This window comes from Trichoplusia ni, chromosome 14 (genome assembly GCF_003590095.1).
Source record: "Trichoplusia ni isolate ovarian cell line Hi5 chromosome 14, tn1, whole genome shotgun sequence".
Taxonomy (NCBI): domain Eukaryota; kingdom Metazoa; phylum Arthropoda; class Insecta; order Lepidoptera; family Noctuidae; genus Trichoplusia; species Trichoplusia ni.
In genome coordinates, this window is record NC_039491.1 from 6,400,669 (window position 1) to 6,426,780 (window position 26,112).

The 26,112-nt window shown below is 34.3% G+C and overlaps 5 protein-coding genes across 11 annotated transcripts in view; 2 read left to right on the top strand and 3 right to left on the bottom strand.

The window, feature by feature from the left end:
- Window positions 1–3: 3 nt before the first annotated feature.
- LOC113500441 (ribulose-phosphate 3-epimerase) lies at window positions 4–1,228 on the bottom strand. The gene is made up of 4 exons (XM_026881238.1): window positions 779–1,228; window positions 593–700; window positions 222–443; window positions 4–132 (listed from the first exon to the last, which is right to left on the bottom strand). The coding sequence occupies exons 1-4, from the start codon at window positions 1,013–1,015 to the stop codon at window positions 22–24; spliced, it is 678 nt and encodes a 225-aa protein (XP_026737039.1). The 5' UTR covers window positions 1,016–1,228; the 3' UTR covers window positions 4–21.
- On the top strand, window positions 1,162–6,694 carry LOC113500436 (cell wall protein PRY3-like). Of its 5 annotated transcripts, XM_026881232.1 has the most exons (10): window positions 2,297–2,489; window positions 2,801–2,956; window positions 3,474–3,570; window positions 3,827–3,959; window positions 4,127–4,220; window positions 4,299–4,467; window positions 5,012–5,536; window positions 5,632–5,774; window positions 5,971–6,239; window positions 6,318–6,387. In XM_026881232.1, exons 1-9 carry the CDS (start codon window positions 2,361–2,363, stop codon window positions 5,986–5,988), a joined length of 1,464 nt encoding a protein of 487 aa, XP_026737033.1. In that variant the 5' UTR covers window positions 2,297–2,360; the 3' UTR covers window positions 5,989–6,239; window positions 6,318–6,387. The 5 variants fall into 5 exon arrangements, with proteins under 5 accessions (XP_026737032.1, XP_026737028.1, XP_026737029.1 ...); XM_026881231.1 differs by lacking the exons at window positions 2,297–2,489; window positions 5,971–6,239 and adding an exon at window positions 1,162–1,483 and having other exon boundaries at window positions 5,632–5,916; window positions 6,318–6,694; XM_026881227.1 differs by lacking the exon at window positions 5,971–6,239 and having other exon boundaries at window positions 2,295–2,489; window positions 5,632–5,916; window positions 6,318–6,694.
- A 4-nt stretch (window positions 6,695–6,698) lies between these two features.
- On the bottom strand, window positions 6,699–11,400 carry LOC113500435. Of its 2 annotated transcripts, XM_026881225.1 has the most exons (8): window positions 11,218–11,400; window positions 10,972–11,130; window positions 10,748–10,844; window positions 10,040–10,169; window positions 9,645–9,729; window positions 9,400–9,571; window positions 8,964–9,152; window positions 6,699–8,860 (listed from the first exon to the last, which is right to left on the bottom strand). In XM_026881225.1, the coding sequence occupies exons 1-8, from the start codon at window positions 11,323–11,325 to the stop codon at window positions 6,714–6,716; spliced, it is 3,087 nt and encodes a 1,028-aa protein (XP_026737026.1). In that variant the 5' UTR covers window positions 11,326–11,400; the 3' UTR covers window positions 6,699–6,713. The 2 variants fall into 2 exon arrangements, with proteins under 2 accessions (XP_026737026.1, XP_026737027.1); XM_026881226.1 differs by lacking the exons at window positions 10,040–10,169; window positions 10,748–10,844; window positions 10,972–11,130; window positions 11,218–11,400 and having other exon boundaries at window positions 9,400–9,567; window positions 9,645–9,709.
- Window positions 11,401–11,404: 4 nt separating this feature from the next.
- Window positions 11,405–13,251, top strand: LOC113500438. Its single transcript, XM_026881236.1, has 2 exons — window positions 11,405–11,591; window positions 11,887–13,251. The coding sequence occupies exons 1-2, from the start codon at window positions 11,462–11,464 to the stop codon at window positions 13,224–13,226; spliced, it is 1,470 nt and encodes a 489-aa protein (XP_026737037.1). The 5' UTR covers window positions 11,405–11,461; the 3' UTR covers window positions 13,227–13,251.
- An 11,487-nt stretch (window positions 13,252–24,738) lies between these two features.
- The window catches only part of LOC113500484 (RYamide receptor-like), an 80,846-nt gene continuing 79,472 nt past the window's right edge, over window positions 24,739–26,112 (bottom strand). For both annotated transcript variants that reach the window (XM_026881303.1, XM_026881304.1), the window contains one exon: window positions 24,739–25,225. In XM_026881303.1, coding sequence (XP_026737104.1) covers window positions 25,041–25,225 — 185 coding nt within the window. In that variant the 3' untranslated portion in view covers window positions 24,739–25,040. The remainder of the gene's footprint in view (window positions 25,226–26,112) is intronic.

The window sequence follows — 26,112 nt, forward strand, 5'->3', positions numbered from 1 at the left end:
CCATAAGATTGCTTGTATTGTTTAGCGTTTGTTGATAGCTTGTTGTACAGTATCTCGAAGAGTTCTTATGGTAGCTGCTTGGTCTGCAGCCCCTATTACAGCAGTTCCAGATACTATCATGTTGGCCCCAGCCTGAAGAGACAAAACATAAGTTTACAGTTTAATTACCAGGCAATCTGGCATTGAATAGTTCTGAAACTGGTTATTCATGCTAAACTTACTTCAGCACAACAGCTAATAGTCGAAGGGCCCACTCCACCATCCACTTCGATGTTAAGTAATGGGTACTGATCTCTTAAGTACTTTACTTTTGTCATTTGGTCTTGCATAAATTTCTGTCCTCCAAATCCTGGCTCCACTGTCATTATGAGAACCATGTCCGATATTGAAATGTATTTGTCTACTTCAGCAACGGGTGTCCCAGGCTTAATTGCAAGTCCCACCTAAAGTATTTGAATACAAATATTAGAGCAACATAAGTATGTTTCACATAATTATTAAAATATGATACAGTCAGCATTTATGATATAAATAGTCTGGTTATCATTATTATTAATGAAATCTTTTCGGCAGTCTAAATAATATAACATACTTTCATGCCATTTTCTTTTATTTTCCTGCATACTTCCTCAACATTATCAACTGGTTCAATGTGGAATGTATATTGGTTTACTCCGGCATCAGCCATAGGAACAATCCACTGAAATGTAAGCATAAATTTAAATAAATAAATATATTAAAATCACAATAATTACTTGAATGAAAAAAAGAATTCAACCTGCTCGGGTTTAGAAACCATCATGTGTGTTTCGAAAAATACATCTTTAATTTTGTTGCGGAGACATTTCACCACAGGGTGCCCCAACGTTAAGTTTGGCACAAAGTGTCCGTCCATCACATCCAAATGTAAATAATCAGCTCCATTGTCCAATAATTTTTGTGATTCTTCGTATAATCTTGATAAATCTGAGTTCAATATTGATGGTCCAATCATTGCCTTTAAGTTTCGACTCATTTTTAGTGACTTGTTGTTCTTTAAATCTGTGTTAAAATAAATAAGCCTCTCGAACTGTTTCTAGGATTTGTGTAAAACTAACCAAAACCGCAACCAAAGGTGACTGTAAGGTTATCTTATTACCCGCCGGCGCGCACTACAAGTGGTAACAACAACGAAAGTTAAAACAAACTAAACAAAGTACCTACTGAAGTTACGAATACTAACAACCATCAAGTGCCATTCTAAAATGATTAGGAACGTCACTGTCAAAGTATTAAGTTCATTATTACCGTGAATGCAGAATGTAAAATGAGTCTTAGTAAAATAAACGGAATGTATTTTGTGTCATAAGAGACTATAATGAAATTCTCTATCTGCTGTGTCAGACAGTCATTTCTGAAATATTCTGAACGAATACACTTCTTCACAAGACCTATAGATACGTGTAAAGGAAAGTCGTAACCTCGGTGTTCGGTCAAAAGTGAAGTAAGTAGTATTAATATGTATTCGATTCCCATTTATCTTTTAAAAACTTTGTATATTTTTTATCAATTGGATATAATTCGATAAAGTACGCAGTCCACCAAAAAATAATACAGATAAGTGAACAAATTAAACGAGTTGAAAAACACTGACACGTTATAAACCGGTCTTTTGTTGACTGTACCTACTTTTATTACTGACTGTGGTGCCTAAAAGTGGGTAAACAGAGTACAAATGGTGAAGGATACTGTAGTGTCTTTGAATTACCCATGATTGCACTTCTCGTGTAAACTATTATGTTATTATAAGAAACCTCAATAATATCATTTTTGAGACCTATTCATGGAAAATTTAATTTTTATGTACCTACCTACATTTAAACTTTGAAAAAAAGCCGTTCCTCCACCCAAAAGAACAATGGCCAGATATTGTTTTTTTTTTTATAAGGTTTATGTTTCTTGCCATTTGGTTACTAAGGTTCCATAACTAAATGGCAGGAAACGAAACATACATTTCATATACATGTACATCACATAGGAACACACCTCGACATATACTAATGGACATGCCTGATGAGAATTAAAAAGGAAACGAAGTTTCGGTCTATCTTTATGTCTTTAAAACTTATATGCCGTGCTTGTCATGAAAACTGAGCGCCAATCTAGCCGATCAGTCTATGAGGAATGAGATAGCGCTAGACCAAAAGCATAGGCAATCTCCCTCACTCTTTTCAAACTAAAAAAAGTACAGCATGTCCATTAGTTCATGTCGTTGGGTACACATACGTAGATAACTACTAACAATAAAATCATGACCAACTTGATGGTAGGTATTTGTCATGTCATTTTAAGTTACATTATTTTCTTTATCAATCAACAATATGTTAATGTTAAATAATTTAATCGTTTTGTATATTCTGGGTACATGTTTTTCGGAAGGCGACGCTAAAGATTATTGCAGTGCTGAATATTGCCATAATAGCAAACAACACACGTTGTGTAAATACCAAGTTAGTGCAAAATTATTAACTTCACAAATTAAGTACTGAAATTATGTTATTATTTTACATAAGTCTTCTAATGTGTCCCTTCGATTAGCGAAACTTGAATGTCAACTCTGTTAAACGATTACTATTCCGAAATAATCTAATATTCCGAATCTGCAGCACTCGGTAGGGACTTCAATAAATAGGAAGCTTTTTCAATTTCATAAATCAATCAGGATATCTGGATATTTTAGTTTACTTTGAAGTTGAAGCTCAGCAAATTGAGATTAACTTCTACTCCACTACATTAAATATAATTTTCTTAATTCTGACAGTCAAAGGAACCAGCTAATCATTGTTCTGCTTACGAAAAATTCATTACGAGTGACAATGACAGGCGACAAATTCTTGACAAAATAAACAGTCGAAGAAATAAAGTAGCCTCCGGTGAAATACGGTCGTATCCACCAGCAGAAAGTATGATGAAATTGGTAGGTGCCTACTCTCATTTAATATTGATCATCGGCCTAGTCTTTTCCAACTATATTGGGGTCAGCTTCCAGTCTTACCGGATTCAGCTAAGTTTTACAAGGAGCAACTGCCTATCTAACCTCCTCAACCCAGTTACCTGGGCAACACGATACCCCTTAGTTAGACGGGTTGTTAGACTCAAGCTTCTGACTTCCTGTAACTAACGACTGTCAAAGATGTATGAATAACAGCCGGGACCCACAATTTAACATGCCTTAACAAACGCGTTATGACAAAGATGGTGACCCATCTACGGACTAACCGCGTTAACCTGTTATGTTAGCTTAGCCACGAGCTCCTCGCATTTAATAGTGTGAAATAAAATTTAAAAAAACATTGTTTCTTGTTATAGCTGGAAAAATGGCGATCACGCCGCCGCGTTCGCCAACGAGACAGTAGCGTTAGCAAATAGCAATAGCAAAGAGTAGGTAATATCTTTACGTACCTACTTTTTAAATTTTATATCTATAATTGCAGACATGGAACAGAGAGTTAGAAGAGTCAGCACAACGTTGGGCTGACCAGTGTGTCCAATATAGCGTGCGAGATGTCAAAGATACCTGCAGAGATTTGGGTAAGTTGTGTGTTTTGCTGCGAACAGACTTTAAATGACAAGGTTTAGAGTACATTATGTAGGCTTACACACACAAACAAAAACTCACACGCGCACACCAACATACACTTTGAACTAAAAGCAGACATAAATTGATGTTCATTTCTTAAGACATAAGATTCCTTGCTAAATGTTAACACGTTAAAATGTAAAGCAAAATGTAGTTTTATTAGCAGGCATTTTTATAACTGTTCTTCAACTGTTTGTTTACACACAGGTGCAGTACCCGTTGGTCAAAATATAGCTACTATACATGGCGATGCTCCCGGCTTAACGCCTCTGTCTCTCGTAGATGTATGGTATATGGAGCTACTAAATACTAATTCTTCAATATTGTCACGATATGTTCCGTAAGTAGAAATTATATAACGTAATAGGTAATTGCCAAACGAGGGCTTTGATGTACATTGCAATACGTTATTACTTAAAACGTTTACCTGCTGTTTATATCATTTTTCTACTTGATAATTATCATTGTAAGTACATATTATTTTTAATCTCATTCTTCGAATTTCAGATCATCTGAAGTTGGTCAATCTCATTATGATTATTTCACACAACTCGTGTGGGCAGATTCCAAAGAAGTTGGATGTGGCGGTGTTAAGTTCAAAGTATGAGTCAACTGTTCCTCATTTATTCATGATAAAACACAACTACACTCACTAACAACAAACTACATTATTTTATAGGAGCGTTTAGAAGATCATGACACAGTTAATTACAGAACAATCTATCGTCTGGTATGTAATTTTGCACCCACTGGAAATCTGAGAAATAGAACGATATACGCAAGTGGTCCACCATGTTCCAAGTGCCCTTTAGATAGAGTTTGTGATCGGGTAAATACTGCTTTATGCGGTAAGTATCGTATAAAATTGGATAAGTAAATGTGGACATGGATAAATATTAGCTAATTAACTCGACCTATGGTTCTCTAATTCATTACGACATTTGTCAGACAAAATCAAAGAAAAAATACGTGTGGCACTCGGGGACTGCCGCGGTAAAGCTATTGCATAAATACTTATACACCTATATACTTTCTCACAAACAGCTGATTATGTATTCGTCCGATTTCGGAGCAGCTCGTCTCGATTCGGGCGAGTTCCGTAAAGTCGTACAATACGTCTAATCGCATGACACACAGCGCTGTGTCGAAGACTGCCGAACTGACACGACGTTAGACGATGCACGGCCTTCAAGCCACACCTCCGTGCCCGTCGGAATGGGGAGCGTGAGGTTTTTTCGTTACGGAATTTCTGGGTTTAGTCCCCGCGCTCAAGGCCTGCGATAGAAGCTATGCAATAGCTTAAAAAAAATATTTTTTGTTTCATGAGCGTTTATATGCTTAGCATCATAAAGGTGCGATGATCATTTTATGAAAACGTTTTTATTTTCACAGCTCTGAAATCAGGAGAATGGATTGATAATCTAGACGACAGTGTTGTCGATCATGCAAATTCAATGGATAAACTTACAACACAAAGTATCTTACAGACTATAAGCACACACATCTTAGATATGCCTGATTCTGGAAATATAACAGATGTTGATTTAGTCGCGGATAAAGAATCTTCAACGCAATTTGATTTTTTTTCTCACTTATATGAGTACACAAGACAATCTATTACTTTACGCACAAATGCTAAATTTTGTGAAAACGCTATGGTAGTAGATGATTTTGTCGAATTAGTAAAAAAGAAACTGAGCGATGATCCTATGATAAAAGAATTAATGTTGACGTCTAAATCTGTGCCCATTAGTGGAAATTCAGAAAACACCTTTAATGACGCTGGTGTGGCAGCTTTTATTGACCGTGTCTATAGCAAGAAAGGCGCTTTAACAACGAAAAGTACTGTGACCAGCGATTATGTTAATTCTACTTTCTTAGTAGATTTGATTGAAGCTGTTATCTTTAGAAACGGGGGTACTGTATGCTCTGGCTTAAATATATCATGAACACTCATAAAACATTTTGACATAATTAAAAATAATATTTTAACGAGAGTATTTATCTTCCAGATAAAATGCAAAAATCTGAGGACTATCGTCAAAACACGCAACCCATGTCCACGATTAGACCTGTTAAAATTCAGGCTGAATTAGCAGAAATAAAACAAAACGAAGACTTTACGGGGCACTACTTTTTCCCTGAAGATGATCAGGAGAGTAGTAGTGAAATGACTGAGTCGTATTATGATCACACAAATTTTGTAGCTTCTGAAGAAGTGTTCGATGATTTAAAAATGAGTACGATAACGAACGACTTTTTGGATGATATCCTTGAATCGGATATTACTTCAGAAAGTACGACTGCTCTTACTATTTTGTCTCCAGATAATGTTATAAATTTGTATACAGGTGGCCATGGCTTATTGAAAAAATTTCTACAAAATATTGCGGAAAAGATCCCTGATCCAGACTTATGACTGAATTTGTAATCGAGTTCATAATTTAATAGTGTTGGTTACAAGTATGATTTAAAGTACTACTATAATAACTTTCGTCAAGAGGATTCATAATTATTTAATTAATAACGGTTACCTCACGCGTATTGATATTGATAGTCTTACTCGTTTCTAACCCAACTTAATCATGAGCTGACCGCCTTCTATAGTCGGGATAAATCAGTGAGTAAAACGTTGTTAAATAAATAATTATGATTAAAAGTACTATCATTGACAAAGTATAAATATAAATTATTTCAGAACCTCAAGACATATTTTTTCATAACTATTTAGTTGATAAAAAACCGAAACAACAAATCAAGAGGAAACGCAGAAATCAAGGCTATTATGAAATTGATTTCAATAGCAATGAACTAATTGAGCCAACGGACAAGTTGTTAAATAAGAGATATAAAAAATCTCAATGGTGTCCTTATGATATAGAAAAATATAAAATAACCTACAAACAACTCTTACGTAAGATAACAAATGATTTGAAAACAGTTAAATTTAATGAAGTATTCCAATGTACGCAAAACAGTTCAACGAGACTGAAACCATTAATTCAAACTTCATTTTTGTTAATTGTTATTATTATAAAGCGATATTCGTTATTTAAATAAACTTTATGTACATTTGATATTCGTTTACTTCTTTCTACAAAATATCATAAATACATACATTGAATATGGTAATAAAATATACTAACAAAAATAGAGGTGTTATGGAACGACTAGTGGGTGAGTAGTTACAGGGACATTCATTATGGTGGTATTGATTCACTCTTTTTGATCCATAAATACTATTTAAGATCATGTAGTAAAGTTCGCCGTATGAGAAGGACTTTTTTGAGTTTCTACAGTGCATATCACCAGGTACCATAAACTTCCTAGTATCAGAAGTTACTTGTCGTTTTTGTCTAGAATTATTTTCAACACAAACACAATCGTGTACGTCACTGACATCTGTAGTAACGTCAGCAGGAGTAATATCAAGTTCATTTTGAATTTTACCGCTTCTTGTTGTTAAATCCGTGCAGACTTGATTATTTAATTCATATGGTAAATTTTCCTTGTTATCAGAATTCCGTCTTTGTACATTAAGGGAACGACGTTCGCAATAATCCCCGTCATCATCGTCTCCTATACCTGTTCCGGTGCTAAAGTCACCTGGGCCCTTCTCGCCAGGGTAAGTTGCACCGTCGCCAGTTGGCACGGTGAATACCTTGTTTCGGTCCATGTTTATTCGAGTACAAGTGGAAGTTCGAGTACATCCCTCAACATAGCCCGGTGGAGTTCGGGAACCGACATCAATTGGCCCCACAATGTTTCCTTCATTGTCAGGACTGTTAGCCGTATATGCCGTCCACGTGCATGTTAATTTTCTTGTGCAATACCGCAGTCGTGAAAATGGAGGATTTAGTGTGTAAATTATCGTTTCTTGTTGCGTGGTTGTCTTTGTAGTTTTAGCTGTAGTAGTTTTAGTCTCACCATCTGCATCAGCTGTTGCAGTAGTAGTAGTAGCGTTTGTTTTTGGCACGGTGGCTTTTGTAGTCTTTTCAGTGGTTACTTTTACAGTCTTGTTCGATTTAGTAGTTTTAGTTGTTTTGTTGGTTGAAGCTTTAGTAGCTTTAGTAGTTTTGTTGGTTGATGATTTCTTCTTAGTTGTTTTCGCACTGTCATCACGCCTGAAATCGTAAACTGCGTATCGGTCATTGATTTTTCGTAGATGCATTAATTCATTAAAAGATAAGTATTTTTCAGTAACATCCCCTTCGTCATCTTCATAATCTGCTTTATTCAGAGTTATAGGCTCAGTGCTGGATAACCATTTCGCTAGGGCCGTGTTTCGTTTTGTGTTTCTGTTATTTTTATTTGATAGTGTTGTATATCGCATACTTTTTAACAGAGATGGATTTTTATAATTACTTTTTTCTAATTGCCAAAACGGTACAAGTGTCATTTGATCGTCGAGTTGCCGTCTTTTTCTTAGTCTCCTATCAAAGGACCGGTATAAATAATCCCGGTCTTGGAAATTGTATTTTGACATATCAGTTTCATCTCTTTGCAATTCGTCAGATCCTTCATAAATTCTTTGGTGTGAATGAGTTATTTTGGAACTATCAAATAATGATGGCTCTTTTTTTGTAGAAATAATTTCTAGTACTCTTTTGTTACCACTCCTTAGCACTACATTTGGAAACATGTCGTAATTTTGAAATGAACCGGATTTTCTACAATCGTTACAATGCATTTCTCGACATGATGTAGTTAAACAATTTGTTGTTGTTGGGCACATTGGACTTGAGTACTGGCAGTGCATATTACAATTACAACTGGTTGTACATGTACTAGGACAAGTTGTTGGACAAGTTTGAACAGTGCATGAACATAAATCAAGAACCGGATTGGTGAACTGTTCTGGACAAGGTGTTGGACAAGTAGTTTGCTGCCAACAATTATCATGCCCTTTTTCACATTGGTTGCTTCCACAACAACTATTACTTTCAATTTGTGGCCATTTACGGGTGCATTGTGCTTGTTGATAAAATTTTCTGTAATTACTGTTTGATACTAAAGTGACTGTCTGTGTAGTGTAATCATATCTTCGGAAATCTTGGTTGCTATGGTAATTACTTTCGCTAGTGATTGGATAGCTATAAGTCTGGGGTAGGTTGTGTCCATGATACAGGTGGGAATGACCACGTTCATGTTGGTAATGGTAGTCATCATCATTTCTCGTCATATTGACGACACTTTTCCAGGTATTATGCTTCTGAAGTGGCATCATACGTCTTATAGGACCTAAAATTAATCAATCTTTAACAAAATACCAACATATAATATATTACATATACCTATTTTTTGTACTTTACTTTGGGCGTATCAATTTAAAATTAAAACTTACCGTATGAATTATTTAGATATATATGTCTTGTTTTTTGATTTCTGTGTTCGTTGTTAGAACTACTATTTACAAGTATTTGTTTTAAGTTATTTCCGAGGGGGTCTATTTCATTCTTTGCGGAATTGTTGGATAAATTAAGGATTCTCAGTAAGCTGTTCATCGTTCGGTTTTGTGTAGTTAACGTTTTCACTGTAAGTTAAATTGACATGAGATGATGAATAACAGGTAATAAGAAAAATTGATTCTAGGTAGGTTTGACTGCGTGAAAGTCCCTGTTAACCTATGTGATGAACCTGTTTGATTGATCAATTCCTTTATGATTTTTTTTATTTGAAATTGGAAAAGAATATCATATTGACAGCCTTTAAACACCTAAGTTAAAGAAATACCGTAGGTCAAAATTGGATAATATGTAAAATAGATGTCAAAAAATTACACAAATGATGGTCTTCGTAATTACACAGTCCTTTGTATATATCATCTGGTACCATTACATTTGAACATTGCGTTCCAGCATATCCAATTGAATAAATGGGTTTTCCATGTATGTTTCCCTTTGGAGCAAAGTTGCAAACGAGCCTTTCCAGCATCGATTTTTTTTCATCTACCTGAAACATATCGATTCTAAGAAACCGTTACTAAGAACAACCTCTGTGACTAAACGTTTGAAAAGATAAATACGTAGAATTTAGCTTTTCCACATCCAACAGCTTCAGTATCAGCCCATATTAGCTGCGTAAAGTAACTTGTTCTGTGATCTTGGGATCTGCAACCGAATAAAAATCGCTATGGATTTCTATGTATGATTTATATTTCTAAAATAGTGAATTTGCAAAAGAAGTACCACCCAAACGGTATTTTTCCATTTTGATTTATCTATTTTTTTTAACAGAAACAGAAATGCATTATCTGCGAAAATTACTCTTTAGTTAAAGGGTTCTGTTTTACACTTTGGTCACTTACCCTAAAAATTATGTTCTTATATAACAAATCATTTCCTTTTTTATTAATAAAATTATAATTAAGTAGTTATTCATTTTTCAACGCTAAACTTTCAAATATATGTACGCACTTACTGATTATAATAGGTGACACTGCCTGAGTAGTTCAGTATTTGTATAAACCACATTTCCACGAAGCTCTTCACGTTAATTTTCGACGATGGGTCGACCACGCTACTTATTACTTGACCTACTTTGGTATTTTCTAAAAAAATCAGACATTTTTGATTAGCTCTTTACTACTTTTTCAAGCGTGTTGCTTGTATAAATTAAATTACGTACAAAAGAAAATCAATGTGAACATACGTTAATCTTTGATGGCTTGACGGTTCGACTAGCATGCTAATGTCGAGACATCAAACCGAAGACTGACTCGGTTTCTTCGTGACCACTTATTGAATATCCTTGTACCTTATTTTTTGCTTTTCCGTTACGGTTACTTACAATGTTGAATAATCCTGTGCTGTTTAAAAAGTAGTAGTTCGTGTAACGCTTCATCGTCTTCATGATCATTCTAGCCTTTTCCCAACTATGTTAGGTTCGGCTTCCAGTCTAACCGGATGCACCTAGTTACCAGTGTTTCATAAGAAGCGACAGCCTATCTGTCCTCCTCAACTCAGTTACTTGGGCAGAATGGTTGCCAGACTTTCAACCTTCTGACTAACTTACCTTCCGAAACTCGTTATGACATAGTAGACGTAAACACTTTTATACAAACACACACTTAAAGGCGTGTGATTATCCAAATCGTAGAAAATGATTGTCAGTAAGGCTAGTATTTACCGAAGTCTCTGCAAAGGTCCTCTTGTTCTGGGTGTATTGAAGGTACACATTGGTCCACCCAGCGCTGAGCAAATAATGCTAGTTCAGAAGACCAGTGCTGCAACCAGTCAGGAAATTAACTAAGGTAATTCACATTCCAGAATTACTTTATATTTAAAGTTTATACGCCATAGCATTTGAATACCTGAATAATATAAAATATACATTAAATGCTTAGCACTTACAATTTTTTTCATGTTAGCAGCTTGTGGAAGTATTTTAGAGTAACCTAAAGCCACAAAGTTCCTTCTTTCGTTTATTTTATTTACAAGTTCGGTGACGTCATGATTTCTTAGAAGTGCTGTGTTGTCGTAAGATTTGCACGACAGACTTGGTCCAGGTGTCTAAAAGAGAAAGAAAGAATATTAACAATGTTATTCAAAATGTCTAATAATATTATTTAAAGAATAAATGCTGTCAAAAAAACGTACATTGTATCTGCAAAGAGTGTGGTTCAGGCATATTTCGCAATAATTTGTTTGGCTCACACAAAGTCGATTGATACAACCAATCAGTAAAATAAATTTAACAAATATCATAATAAATAATAAATACGATACATAAATAATTATTTAAATGTATAATCATGACCAACGTGGCCATACAGAGTTACATATTTTGATTTACCTGACAACGTCATGTGGGTGAAAATGCACTATTTTGTACCTATTGGTTATGTTTTTTGTATTGCATATTTTACTGCTTATCATTTATGTTTCCGAGGCAAATAATTTCGACAGAAAAGAGGACAGTGGAGACGTTATTTCGGACGTAAAACAAAATGACAGTCGTGTAATCTTTCAAGGTAACGATAAGGTGATATTATGTAAGGGAAAATGTCACTTTTATGACCACATTTTAACGGTCATCTTTTTCTATAGAAAATTACGAGGACCTATTTACCAAAAATAAAATAACATTAATTTAATATTTTAGAATTTAATATCAAACTTTCATGAATTGGCTGTTCGGAATTTGTGTTAACATAGTTTTATCGAACTTTTCTAACTCGCAACGGAAAATAAAAGCATCAACGTGAAGTTAACCAATTAATGTGTATTTTCAGGAATATTGATAAAATGTATGTATTTTGATTGCAGATTTTGGTAAAGAGCTACTAAAAAGTTCACATAAACCATCATTGAATAGGCTAAATCAAAGCGTAACGACAAGCTTGGACACATTAGACAAGAAAGCTGAAGAAATCGTACCAAAAAAACGTCACATACATGACAAAGACTTTGACTACGATCAAATATCACTATTTAAATCTCCAAAACTAAAGAATATTAAAGATGGCATGTCGTCTCCTTCACTGAACTTCGATCCCAAATGGCCAATCGTAAAACTTTTGTCGGAAACGGATAACATCGAAGAAAATCCAAGTTACATAGAAGATTTTGACAGCATCCATCAGCCATTTTACCATACCGAAAATCGGTCTAGCACCATAGAAATAACTAAATCTGCACCAAAGGATGATTTCAATGATGTTGAAAATAAATCTAATTTGTCACCAGGTTTGAAAAACTTATCTGCTCGTGCTTTACCATCGGATGCACGTAGACAATGTGGTTGTATGGGCAAAGAAACCGCTCCACATATATGTACACCTCCACCTACCATGTTTACGGAGTGTACGAGAAATGCAGTGTCGCTTACAATGATGCCATTTTATATGCCGTACCAGTCTTTTTTATTTACTTTTCAACCGATGCCTTCAGTTATAATAACAACATCAACAACAGCAACTACCACAAGACCCTGTGCAACTGTCCCGAGAACAATCAGTTTCCCACAAAATATTCCATGTGGTTTTCCGATGGGTATTCCAATGGGCATTCCAGCTCCTCCACCAATTGCCATTCCAGCAGTGCCTCCGATGGCGTTACCAGCAGCTCCTCCAATGGGCTATCCTATAGGATTTCCTCCACCTCCTCCTATGGGAAATCAGCCATCTATGGGGGTTCTGCCACCTATGGGGATTCAGCCACCAATGGGATATCAAATGGGTGTACCACCAGGATCCCCGAATTTTCAATATACTCCAAACAGTTTCGAAAAGCCGAAAAAACCCAAACGGCCACAACATAAGGAAGAATATGACTATGATGAGGAAGGAAAATTGTTGTACATTTACAACGACAATCGTGACACAGATGAAAAAGAAAGAAAATTGAAAGACGAAAAGCGTAAAGACGATATCGTAATTAATATTGATTATGAAGATAAACTCAATGATAAAATCAAATGGAACTCACTATTTTTCAACAAGAAACCAGATAAATTCGTTAAAGAAGTTATTGATGATTTGGACGCACAAGGAGATACGCTCGGTAAAAAGTGTTTTTGTTTATCATTTGCACCTAAGACTGGTCTCTTTGTTAGTGTTTTTTATTTACTGTGCTGTTGTTTATTTATTTTAATAAATCAAATATGAATTATATCCTTAAAGTAAGTGTGAATAATCTTTACTTATATATTTATTGCATTCAATGCTGGCTCCTTATTTTAGATTTTCTTGATTTTATTCCACATTTGTGACTGTTAGAAGGTAACAAGAATCCTTATAATTTTGCTTTCGATTTTTCCGTCTCTCTTTGATTTTTTTCTCTTCATATCTCATGCCACCCTCAGTGCCACGAGACTCGAACTTGACCAGTTTTTTTACTTACATTAGTTCCAATCTCTATGGAAGCGACAGACGTTTGAACAACTTAATGTTTTTCTTTTATGCTAATTAAAATTATTAAAAGTAGCAAAATTAATGATGCTTTTACGGTTGATAAATAAATAAATTGAACAAATCCTTAAAGTTACAAATGCGATATCAAAGTTATTTAATGTATAATCTCTGAGTATTACACAAAATCATTCAAGCGAACAAACTCTAATTAAATGTTTGTGACAAAGGACTCTCAAAATCATTAATTGTTTATCAGGCGGAATAATTTAATCAGGAATTTTAAGCAGATTATGTATCCATCGATAAACATCAAACATGTCTAAAACCCAGAAGTTAAGATAGAGGAAGGCCTACTAGAATTATGTTATATTTGAATATAGCTCATTTAAGGTGAGCAGTAAAGTCAGACCATGTTATGCAAGTCTCACATCAAATCGTTGATATTCACATGGTGTAACATTAATTGCTCATTAGTGTTAAAAAGGATCAATTTTACGGAAGCAATAATTATTTTAAACACTTTACTCATTTAAATTGATTTAGAAGTTCACTACTCAATAATATTATATTATATACTAGCTGTCCCAGCAAACTTTGCTTTGCCATAAAATTGAGTTTTAGGGAATGAAAAAGAGGACATAAAAAATAGATATCCGATTCTCAGACCTAGCCAATATGTACACAAAATTTTATAAGAATCTGTGGAGCCGTTTCGGAGGAGTTCAATTTCGTACACCGTGACACAATAATTTTATAGGTATATTTGAGATTACTACTATAGAACATTATATTTTTCATCCGTCAATGATATACATAATACTGAATAACGGACGGGCGGCAGAGCCTATTATTGGGTTTTTGTCTTTACACTTTCCTACTGAACTCTAAAAAGAGTTAAGTACACTTTTGAACTTGTCTTAATTAAATTCTCTTTGAGAGGAAGCAAATAGAAGCTTGCGATTAACGTTAGTCAGCTCTATATATCGGTGCCTTTCCTGAACTGATTGCAACAAATATAACGAGAAGGATTCTAAATTGTAGGCAAATAGAAAACCAAGGAAAATCCAGTCTTGACTTATGAAAATAACCGCGGACATGTAAATCAAGCGCAAAATAAAGGATAGTGAGAAATTACACTTTCTGGACTTAAACATATCTTAAACTTATCTAGTAACAGTGCATCCAAATGGTACTCTACAATTTGCAGAGCTTCGACACTTTTAATTTGGTGGTAGGCTCTTATTAATAATAGAGTATTTGTAAACAATATTGTGTTTAGTCTGTCAGAAAGATTTCCGAAAAATATTAGATATCTATTAGTGTCGGACTACACAAATTAATGTTCTTCGATTTAGTCAAATACTCTATTTCATACAATAACAACATATGTACATGTGCATAGTGTACATACATTGATGAACAACATGAGTGTCAAAAAATATCCAAGAATGCTTGTCTTTCAAATCGTGAAAATGACCTTAGCTGCGTATTTTTTTTAATGTTCGATTGATTCATAAAGTTATCATAGTGCATATCAAAGATACATACCTAAATAAAATTTTTAATGTTCGATCGTAAAGTAAACGATCTGTGTATGTAAGATAACCCAGAAGTGTGGTTGAACAATTTTTAGTATCCAATGCAAATAATGTTTAGTAGGATCGGTTCATATAACGCAAATTGACACCCTTATTATTTGGGCCCTTCATTCGACCATAAAAACGTTTTACGGCAGGGACTGGCCTTTAAGAATTTATCACAAAGAAGGGAATTTATGTATCCGTAACCTGAGGAGATGGAAAGTTACTTGAGAATTTACTTTTAATACTAACAAATTCTTTTCGCTTTAGAAAAAAAATGTATTTTTTTCTTTAAGAACAAAATTATACAAACTACTTCAAATAAAAGCATAAAAGATAAATGAACAAAGTAATAAATAAGTTTCAATGTTTGCTGTGTTACAAAGATTGATTATTTTTCATACATGAAACTTTATGTTCTAAATCTGTCAATTCTTTTCAAGTTCAATATTAGATTTCATAGTCTGCGCGAGGTAAATTTTTATTTAAATGTTTCCAGACCTGTTATGGTCTACAACTGAACTTATGAGACATATAAATCAAATAATTGGGAAACTCATTTTGACTTTATATTGGAAATTGTTATTTATTTAAAGAACTACTGCCTGCAGAATTTATTTTGCATTGTGAAAAAGATTCCCAACTAAATTAAAGGTAGATAGAAAAAAAGTTGAAAAGACAATGTTTAATGCGAATAAAGAAGGTGAGTCTAAAAAGTTTATATTCATTTACGAGCGGGTTTTCAAGGAACATTTTCTACGCAGGGTTTATTTATCTACAAATTAATTTAATTTTAAACGGTAAAACGATATTTTTTGAAAGAAATATAGTGCAATAGGAATTGCTGAACGTCTGTTTATATTAGATAATAAATTTAAATTATAAGATTTTTTTTGTTCAATGTGACATTATGAACAAATTAAAGTGGTATTTTTTGGTTGTCCATTCGGAAATAGGTGTTGTTTTATGACGTAAAACTTGAACAGTAAGGTATGATTCCTTACAAAGTAGATAAATGTATGCGTTGAAAGATAATAACAAAATAAAATTAATTTATAACATTTTAGATGGAACACCAAGACCACGGACAGTTACATATGTCATGGTCCACAAAAGAAATTACGTGACGTTTGTCTTGTCCCCATCAGGAACGTTTTACCAAAATATTTAGGTAAAATGCCAAGGAATGGTAAAAGGTTTGCTTTGAATAAGTATTTTGACAGACTCCTACAATAAAGAGACAAACTTTAAATTTAGCAAAACATTTCTAAAATAGAATTGTATTTTTAAACTGTAACACTGCTATGAGTGTTAAAATGTTGTTCAAAGAAACAGAATCGGTTTAAAAAAAAAAAACAATTTGAATCATTGCTTGCATCTCTCAGGTGCTTACACTTCAGTACAGTTTCAAGAATCACCATTAACTATGACTAGCTGTACAATAGCTAAGTGTACTTATTTCATAGATTTATTTTCGCGATTCCATCCAATAAGAAACTATCTATCGTGCCACTATCTTGTTTATGGCTGCGAGCGACCTCGTCGCACTATCTCCAAGCTCCAGGCCCTGCAGGGTTAACGGCTTCGTAAAACACAACATCATAACTGCTGAAACAGAAATATGACCTAATCTATTTACTAATATAGAAATGATTTCATTATTATTAAAGTATGGTAATAGATTTATTTCCTTTTAAACGACATTTAAGTTTTTTATATGTAATATATGTATATAAAGATAAAAAACGAAGAGAAAAAGGAAATTGACAAAGATACCAAGATCGCGGGAGTTATAAAAGCATTGATCACACAAATTGTTGCACTATGCTAGGAAGCTATCCAAGCAGCGTTCATTTCTGACCTGTTTTTAAGAATCACACATTATTTTAACAATGAAAGACCAAACAACCAGCCGTATACTCTATCCTTTTGATGTACAGTCATATGTACATTTCTTTTGTTTCGCTATCTATTTTTAGAACCGCAAAGTTGTTAAGGTATACCGACATAAATATATATATTGTGTCTGCGAGCGGTTAAGTCGTCATATAACATAAAGCTTATTTTTTTAATTCTCATTTCATGTTAGAGAGTAATATTACAGCTAACGTTTAGCTAGATATATATATTATACGCGTGTCGGCTCCAATGTCTCATTAACTGCACTGAAACGGGTTTTGTAATGGAAGACGAGATCGTTTGCGACGAGACAATGTCATTGAAAACTATGTGACATAGTAAGTTTACCTTTATTAACCTGGATTGTGAAAGGTAAAAAGTTGCATGTTTTTTTACTAGAAATAGAGAGAAAGAACATGCACTTGTATAAAAACTTATTTATAAGTATTACGGCGCATTTAAATGCCAGTTCTTTAGGTTCCCTACGTGCCCCAAAATAAACACGTAACTATTCAGTATTCAGCCACAACTTAGAGTGTTATAATGACTAAGCGTAGCGTATTACCGTAGAAAAAAGTATTAGATTAAAAAAAACAATATTCCCACGTTTTTAAATATCACTCCATTAAAATATAATCCAAATCGGTCCCGTCATTTTTATAGTTATAAATTGCATTGTCATCGGGTTTGAAGCTACCCAGATAATTTCAGCCTGCTAGCTTATCCGGAAGTACCTTAAAATTGGGTTACAAAAAAAACGTGGGAAAATTTAATATTTGGTAATGCAAACTGCGTTGAGCGTCAAAGTCCAGCGGCAGACTATACGATTGGTTCACTAATGGAATATCAATAGAAATACATTTCGACTATACGGTTTCTCGGTTTAAAGAAGCGTTCTGCAAAATACCGTCACACATTTGCGTAGATTCTACGAAAGCAAGTTTCGCTGGCTCCACGTTTTATTATGTTTGCCAGAATTCATCAACATGTAAATAATGTACACCAACGGTAACAAACGTGAGAGACCAAAAAGCAGCGTTAATTTTACTGAAATATGGAGCTCACAGTGTCTATCTGTCCCGTACTCCACAATACTAACTCATCAACAATAATAAGCTTTTGAGATTGTATACAGGGTGACGAATAGGTTATCACTTACTCTTTATTAGGTATTTTTAAATGTATTCTAAAAAAGAATTGAGACTTCTAAATTACAAATAATTATTTATCAGTAGTTGTTGCCCGAGGGACAAAAAATACGGGTTAAAAACTATTCTATGTATTGCACCAAGTTTCTAAATCCCTTCAGTGGTTTTTGCGTGAAAGAGGAACAATCATCCATACATCAAATATTTTTTTTTCCAAAAACTCGTTGTAACTTCGATGCGCGATACCACTATACTTAATCTGACTTTCATAAATACATTGGATATAAAATAAAGGTTTGTAATGGAACACGTGGCAGGCGATCACACTCATCACCTCTCGATACCACTCGGTAATATTGAGTGTAATGGAAAATCGATGGTGTTCATGACACTCGTAAATAAATATTGGGCATGATAGTTGATACGGATTTTACGATGACGCCCGATATACCACAGCTACGATGCTGCGTAATTTATTTTGTTGGACGTTTTCACTCAAAATAGATGATATTTACTCAAACTTTAACGGTGTAATCGATATAGGGTCTATTTTTTATTTGATGGTGAAATATTTTTTTGAATTGCAGTGTAATAACAATTAATTTAAAATAAAAGTTATCTGAAAAGCTCTCTACCTGTCTTTTCGCCAGTCACTAGGCTTTTCCCGAATATGGTGCTATAGTTAAAATTGAAAGGTGATATTTTTATATTCTCTAAAAAATCTAATAAAGATTTAGGTTGAACAACTTGATGGTAAGTTTTTACAGTAGGTTCAAGTTTTTTTTAGCCCCGGACGACTAAGCACCCCTAAGCATTCTGCTAGGTTTCCCAACCAGTTCAATTTTCAGAAAGGCAATTTTAAGCTATTCAGAAATTTAGAAACAGCCTCTGTAAAACATCATAACCTAATGGCCGAAATTAATCAGATATTGTCGGATACACCTTTAGATACGGCGTATATACAGTACTTATTCTTCGAAATGGTAATCGGGGTATACCTTGTTATTTTATATGTATTGTTAAGGTGTTCAATATCAGGACATATGGATGTACAACAACCACGAGTTTGTTACAAAGGGTTTCTACAAACTCACCTAATTTTGTTAAAAATTGTGCTTCCACTTCCATGGACAGGTCCGTTGTCTCCCTCTAATAGCCCAATATACGAAGCTAAGGACTGAGAAAAAGGGATTATAAAGGACTGAGTTCAAAGTTTAATGGACAATAATAAGCTTGTCCATGATTGAAAAGTTTTCTCTTGTAGATTGTGGAGCGCAGAAAATGTAAAATATTTTTTGAAGAACTTTTTTTCTGAGGTAATCCGTTTTTAAGTGGATGGTATTGACATCAGAAAAATGTATGCATACGAGTTTTGAGGTACCGGATGCGTTTTGCTATGGTAAAACATTATTTTTACAGACCACTGTTTGTTATAGACACTCGGCACACGCTGGTGGCATGTTTTGCCTAGATATATTCAAATGAACAAATAAAATTGCAAGTAACATAAATTTTCCTTTAAACAAGCGAATATTGTCCATCACAAAAACCTGCAAGAAAAGTATGTCTGTTTAAAGAATTAAAAGCGCCTATGGTGACTACTCTCCACATTTTGTATAGAATTAAAGACGGCCAGATCATAGTCGCATTTTAGCCTTTGAAAAGATAACTATAGTTTAAGACAGCTTAGTCTAAAGTATGTTTTTGATAAGCTGGAAATCTCCGTATTCTTTTTGTTTCTTACAAAAGTAATAATGGTTTTCTTCTGTTGTATCGTACTGTAAATTTAATTTCAAAGAGATTATTACTGGAAAGTTCTAGTCGAGCTAGCTTTAGAAGAGTAATGATTGATCTTTGTTTTGCAACAACCGACAGTCTGCAGATGATACTCTGTTCCTCTTAGTCTATCACAACTTTTATTCAACAACTAATTAATTTAAAAGTAATTTTATTAGAAAGGCTTGCTAATGATCACTTAAAATAGACTTTATATTGATTCGCTGACCTGTGAGTATCCTGTGTGGGTGGTATGTATGCTATAGATGTCATTCAGTTGTTATGATCAATATATCCAAAGGGTAAAAACGAAGTACGTACCATATTCTTGACGCTCCGCCGACTGTCCGCCCGTCTGTCACCAGGCTGTACCTCATGAACCGTGATGGCTAGATAATTGGTTTTTGATGAGGTGTTATGTAGGTACTTCTGTTGTAGACAAAGCAACAAATAATTCTTAACCCGATCTAAGAAACTTGCTACGGCCATTAATGTGACGGGAGATTTTTTTGTTGTTATTTTTGAAATTGTTTTTTCTTGCTAATTTGTATTGATGCTTGAAGATAATTTGTATGATGGTGTTGTATCATGACAGTAGTGCACACAAAAAATAATTTGTCTCGAATATTTTTGAATATTTAAATATCACAAGAGCGTATATTATTTAGATAATGCTCTTAATTTTTTCTTCCTTTTACATTCAATTTCTAATTAATTGAATTTCGAAATTTTCATCAATCGTGTTTCTTTGGCACGAAATGTTTATAAATCGAAAATTATTATGCTTTTTCATGTTTCCTTCATCTTAACAATCAGAACAGCGGGATTTGGGATTATGTATTTGCGCAACATTAGTAGCTGACTAAAACAGAATTGTTGGTACTCTCACATTTTCCACATACTTCTTCTATGAAACCATACTTATTTCAGTTTAATTTGTATTACTCACTCACAATTTATAGTTATTGAAAGTGTATGAGTTTATTTTGTACGATGAATTGATGTTTCTCTATACACAACACAAATAATTCAATTAGTCAACAGATTGCTATTGTGTCCTCGACATACAACACAGTATCCATGTAAATCAATTAGTTTAATAAGCTTGCCAGTTGTTGATTTAAGGCGTCTAGTCGTTCAATACAAAGCGGACTCGTGACGAACGAGTTAGGCTTAGCCAAGTACCAGGTACCAACTACACATACATATGTATCTATATAATGTTCGACGTCGGGTTTTATCAGGCCCCGTGAGATTCGGAATACCGCTTTCGTGGACGGAAAAATAAACATTTGTGAACTCGCTTTAAGAATTCATTGTGTATTTCAGTGCACAAAAGCTTGCTAGTTCATTTCGTCTGTCTAAACACGCCGTACTTCAATATCTACTCTAGTTTAAACACGCTGTATAAATAACGGTGTCCCTTTGTGTGTGTATCATTTTAGTGTATGTCGTTTCCACATTTCCAATCTCAAACATTTTAGTCAAAGAGCAAACGCTAATGTTGCTGCTTTTTGAAAATACATATCCGAATACGGTATATGTACCTATTTGCGCTACTAATCCAATATTTATTTGGGAATTATCTGCATCAATGGATATGTTATTGTTTTTTAATTCCCGTAATGTTTGATGGGAAATATTACAATTAATCAATTTTTGTTTGTTGAAATAACATGAAGCTATGAGTGCGGGTTGGCTACGTTACTACGCGAGCTACGGTGCTACGACGGTAGAGGCATGTGACCTCATGTCACTTTTCAAATGATTGTTTCACCGTCAATGTTATATAGTGTCATCAAGACTAGACGGGCAACGAAAATAAACCAAAAAGTCCTTCTAATTGTTAGGTGCATTTGTACTCGTTCGATCAAACAAATCGGTAGGCATCCTTTCAGCTGCAGAGTTAGACCCCGTTTACTTACGTTTAAAATCTCGTCAATAGGAATCAAAAAGAACCCATGAACTGTGGGTTCACGCCGTTTACATCAGAGCTCCTAAGGTCGTCTTCCAGCTCAGCAACATGTAAACTCCGTAATGCTATGATGTTATTCATAGCATTATCACGTATTATATGTAAATGTGCATACATATTGGTCAGTCTGAAAAAGGGAATTGGATTCAACTTGCAAGAATGTATTGCACGCATTTTTAAGTTGTACAGAAACTTGTATGGCTTAAAAATGCGAGCCTGCGGGGATGATATTGGGTTTTCAGATTCTTATTAGGTTCTCAGTATTGAAATCAGATCGAATGTATATGGTTATTTAAAAGGTATTTGGTAGTAGTAGGTATAATGAGTATAACCATAAAAATAGTAATATCGTTAAACGTTGTTGAACGATAACAGTAGCTTATTGCCAGTAACTGTAGGTCATCATCATTAGCCCTTTCCCAACTATGCTGGGGTCAGCTTTCAATTTAAACGGAAGCAGCTAAGTGCTACTGTTTTACGAGGAGCGATTGCCTAACTGATTTTCTCAACACAGTTATCTGGGCAACGCGATACCCCTCAGTAAGATTAGTTGCTGACAACCGGTCAGAACTTCCTAGCTTCTAACCACCCATACTCAAATGATTGGTCACCTATCCACGAACTGACCGTATCGAGCGTAGCTCACAAATGACCGATCAACTTATGCAGTTGTAGCCACGAGCTCCTAATGCCGTAATCCCGTCAATCCTCTAATATAAATTCTATTGCGATGTACAACGTGAGGTAATTTCGTGTCTAATGTTTCTTGGTATCTATCCAATTATTATCAATGACTATACGTAAAGTTTGCAAGGTGAACACCTTGTTTACATGATAAGCGAGTTAATCTAAATCTTCCACGTAGTCAGTATAAATTTGTACCCGATCAATATTGAAGTTCACCCTTTCTAAGTTAGTGTAGTACGCTTATCAAGTTCGTCTAAAGGTATGATTTATGTTCTAAAGTTATGCATGCTGAAAATTGTGTACAAATTTACATCACCACAAACAACTTGACATAAAAGAGCTATTTTTATCTAAGTTTATTTATTCACATTAACATTCGTATCTGGCTCTTACATAACATTTTACAACGAAATTTACAATTTACGAGCAAAACAATTTGTTTTTGTAACTTGTAAGTACTTCGTCGCAAGTTTTTATTGCGTATAAAAGGTTAGTTGCGCAGTATTCTCAGTAGTCTTTTTGAAGGCTATCGCGAGGGTCAGCGGTAATCCTCTTATACTCTAAAACGTAGAGTGTTTTCCCTGAACCTGTCGAAATTCATAAATCAAAAAGATTTTGCGCTAAACTTATTATTTTTATAAATGCAAAAATGTGCTGTATACAAGTTGATATTAAAGTGCATATTACGTTAAAAATATATTTGCTCCTTTGCCAAAATAATGTTCGAATATTCAAATAGTTTTCACCTCGGAAAATGCTGTTTGTTTACACAACACGGTAGAAGATTTTGATTTGGATTATTATTTTCAGTGGAAACACATGGTTTAGTAAGTTGTGTAAACATTTTAGTTTTTCTTTATTCCAGCCTCCTCTCACTTTTTCTGTTACGCTCTGACTATATTGTTATGTGCAAGGCAATTTTTGACAAAGATCTCAGAAAATTGAATTTGCAGTGTTAGCTTTAGATAATGAATACAGACCTTAAACAGGCGGAATTTGATTGGCGAATTAACTGGTAACGATTTGTTTACTATAGCATAATGGTAATAATATTCCACAACAAAGTACAGCTTGCATTATGAGTCCTAGACGACTGATGAACAAACTAACATAATACTATAGAAAAATTACACCCCGACACAGAACAAATGATCGTGCTTAGTAACATTTGTTTACGTAATAAGCACGTTAACACACGAATATTTGTTTGGGGTGGGACTCGAACCCACGACGTCCTGTATAGCAGTCAAGGTCAATCTCCGCTACACCACCACGCCAGTCAAAATGAAGATAATGTGAAGTGTTGAGAAATGTCAGTAGCTATGTATTATGTTCTCTAAAATTGTTTAATCCTAGACGCAAAAACGACAGATGTGACCTGTGTCTGACCCCACTATCATAGGTAACTCTCGAACGGATGGGTTTGTTTAAGACGTTTTGGTTATGTTTTTTTTCTTTGAAAGATTAGTTACTCGAAAGTATTTTTGGCAATTTTTGATGAATATCCATAAGATTTAAGATGACTTTAGTAAGAGTAGAAGGCTTAATAGCTATTTATTATGCAAATCAAATAAGAGTTTTTATTTAATAAATGTTTTTACTTACCTTTCAACTTATATGTGTTTAGTATTTTAGTAATAAATAGAAATAAGTATACAATAATTCATACCTGTTTTCTTAGTAATTCGCTTCTTACAAGACTGTAAGGTTGTAGAGTCAAGTTAGGAACGAAATAAACATCGAAATATAATCATACACATACTTTAATTTAACTTACACAAGATTTACATAGAATACGGTACACAAAAGGGAAAAGATAAATGCATTTTTGTTTTACGTGATCATATCTACATTAATACACACATTCTCTTACTAATTCGCTCCTTAAAAAATCTTTGGCTTTTAGCCTTAATTAAAAAGTTATTTACATAATTATAGTCAAGAGATTTAAGTCCATTTTACAACTTATAACTAAATATTATAATCGATTCAACAATTTCAATGTCCAGTCATTTATGCAAGTCGAATATGTATTCTGTTGGAATAACGAGCTTTTCACCTTATTTTGACTTTAAGTCTCATGGTGCACTTACACATATAGGTAATTGATTGTGTTTCATTATGAATATAAGCAATTCAAAAAAAGAAAATCTTCAAAAATATACAATACCAAAATATAACTTTATAAAATGTCATTTTGTAGCAACAAAGAAAAGTAAAACAAAGTACGATCCGCAACGAAATTCGGTGAAAAACCTTGGATTTACGGACGGAAAAAATATTTGATTTGTGTTCAACAAGTTTACAACAGAATGTTTGTGTATGAAATACTTTGTATCAAACATGGTAGGGTTCATAGAATTTAGTTGCTATCTGTACTTAGGTCCAGGTACAATGTTCGCAATGGCGGTCCTTTCAAACAACCGAAGGAGGTTCTATGGTTTTTAGAACGCTCTTAAATTGTGTAAGTGTACCACTTCTTTAAACGAGATTATTTCAGTTTTTAGTTGACATGTGACCGTGAGACTGAAAGCGCGCGCACGGGCGGAGTGAGCATGCTTGCCCGGGGAGCATTCAGACCACCCCTTCTTATAGAAGTGCATGATGAACAAGTAGGGCCACGTTGCATCCTACTCAGACAGCTGCTGTTTGTACCGCGACGAGCGATGCCATTCACACCGACAATCTCTGCACAAAGAAAAAACAAAGTTATCGAGTTTTAATGCCAGTATCGATTTAAACTGTTACGAATTTATCGTAAAAGTAAAATGAGGGACACTTTTCCGTTAAAAAAATGTGATTTGATTTAATTGCAATGTTGCATATTTTAGTCAACTAGATCGTGTGAAAAAGTCGTATTGTTATCATTGACTAGTGATGTAATTCAGGATATAATGGCATGCTCCAACAATTCAGTAATAAAACCTTTCAAACACTATACACTGACTCGTTACGAATGGTTTATCCACGCGTATTTATGAAGATCGGTCAACTTGTGACACCGGTCCGTAAGCTCATGATTTAGGACTTCGGTTGAGTCGGCGATCCCCATTAATACGCGAGTAAACGGTTCTTAAACAATTCCAAAACCGCTTAACGGTTTTATAATATTAATAATTTAAACTATTCCATGAAGTGGGAACCTGGCAATTAAAACAAATGGCTCATTTCAAAGCGTATTTTTCAAAGCATCGCTGTTCGTAGAATTTAATCTTAAACACTAAAGGGCACTATAGTGTTAACTTAGAAACAAGTTAACATTGCACTTTTATGCTTGTTCTTGTTGATTAATTGCTTGTAGGTATATATTATATTGACTGATGTATGGGGTATGTTTAAAAAATTATGTGATACATTTATGAACAGAGAATAACCATCACTACCTAAAATTAGCTAAGATCATCCTAGCCTTATCCTAACTTTGTTTGGGTTGCAGATGAGTACCAGTGTTTTGCGAGGAGCGACTGCCTATCTGACCTCCTCAACCTAGCTATCTGGACAACACGATACCCCTTAGTAAAACTAGTTGTCAGGCTTTCTAGCTTTTAACTACCCTACTACTACGTAATTAGACC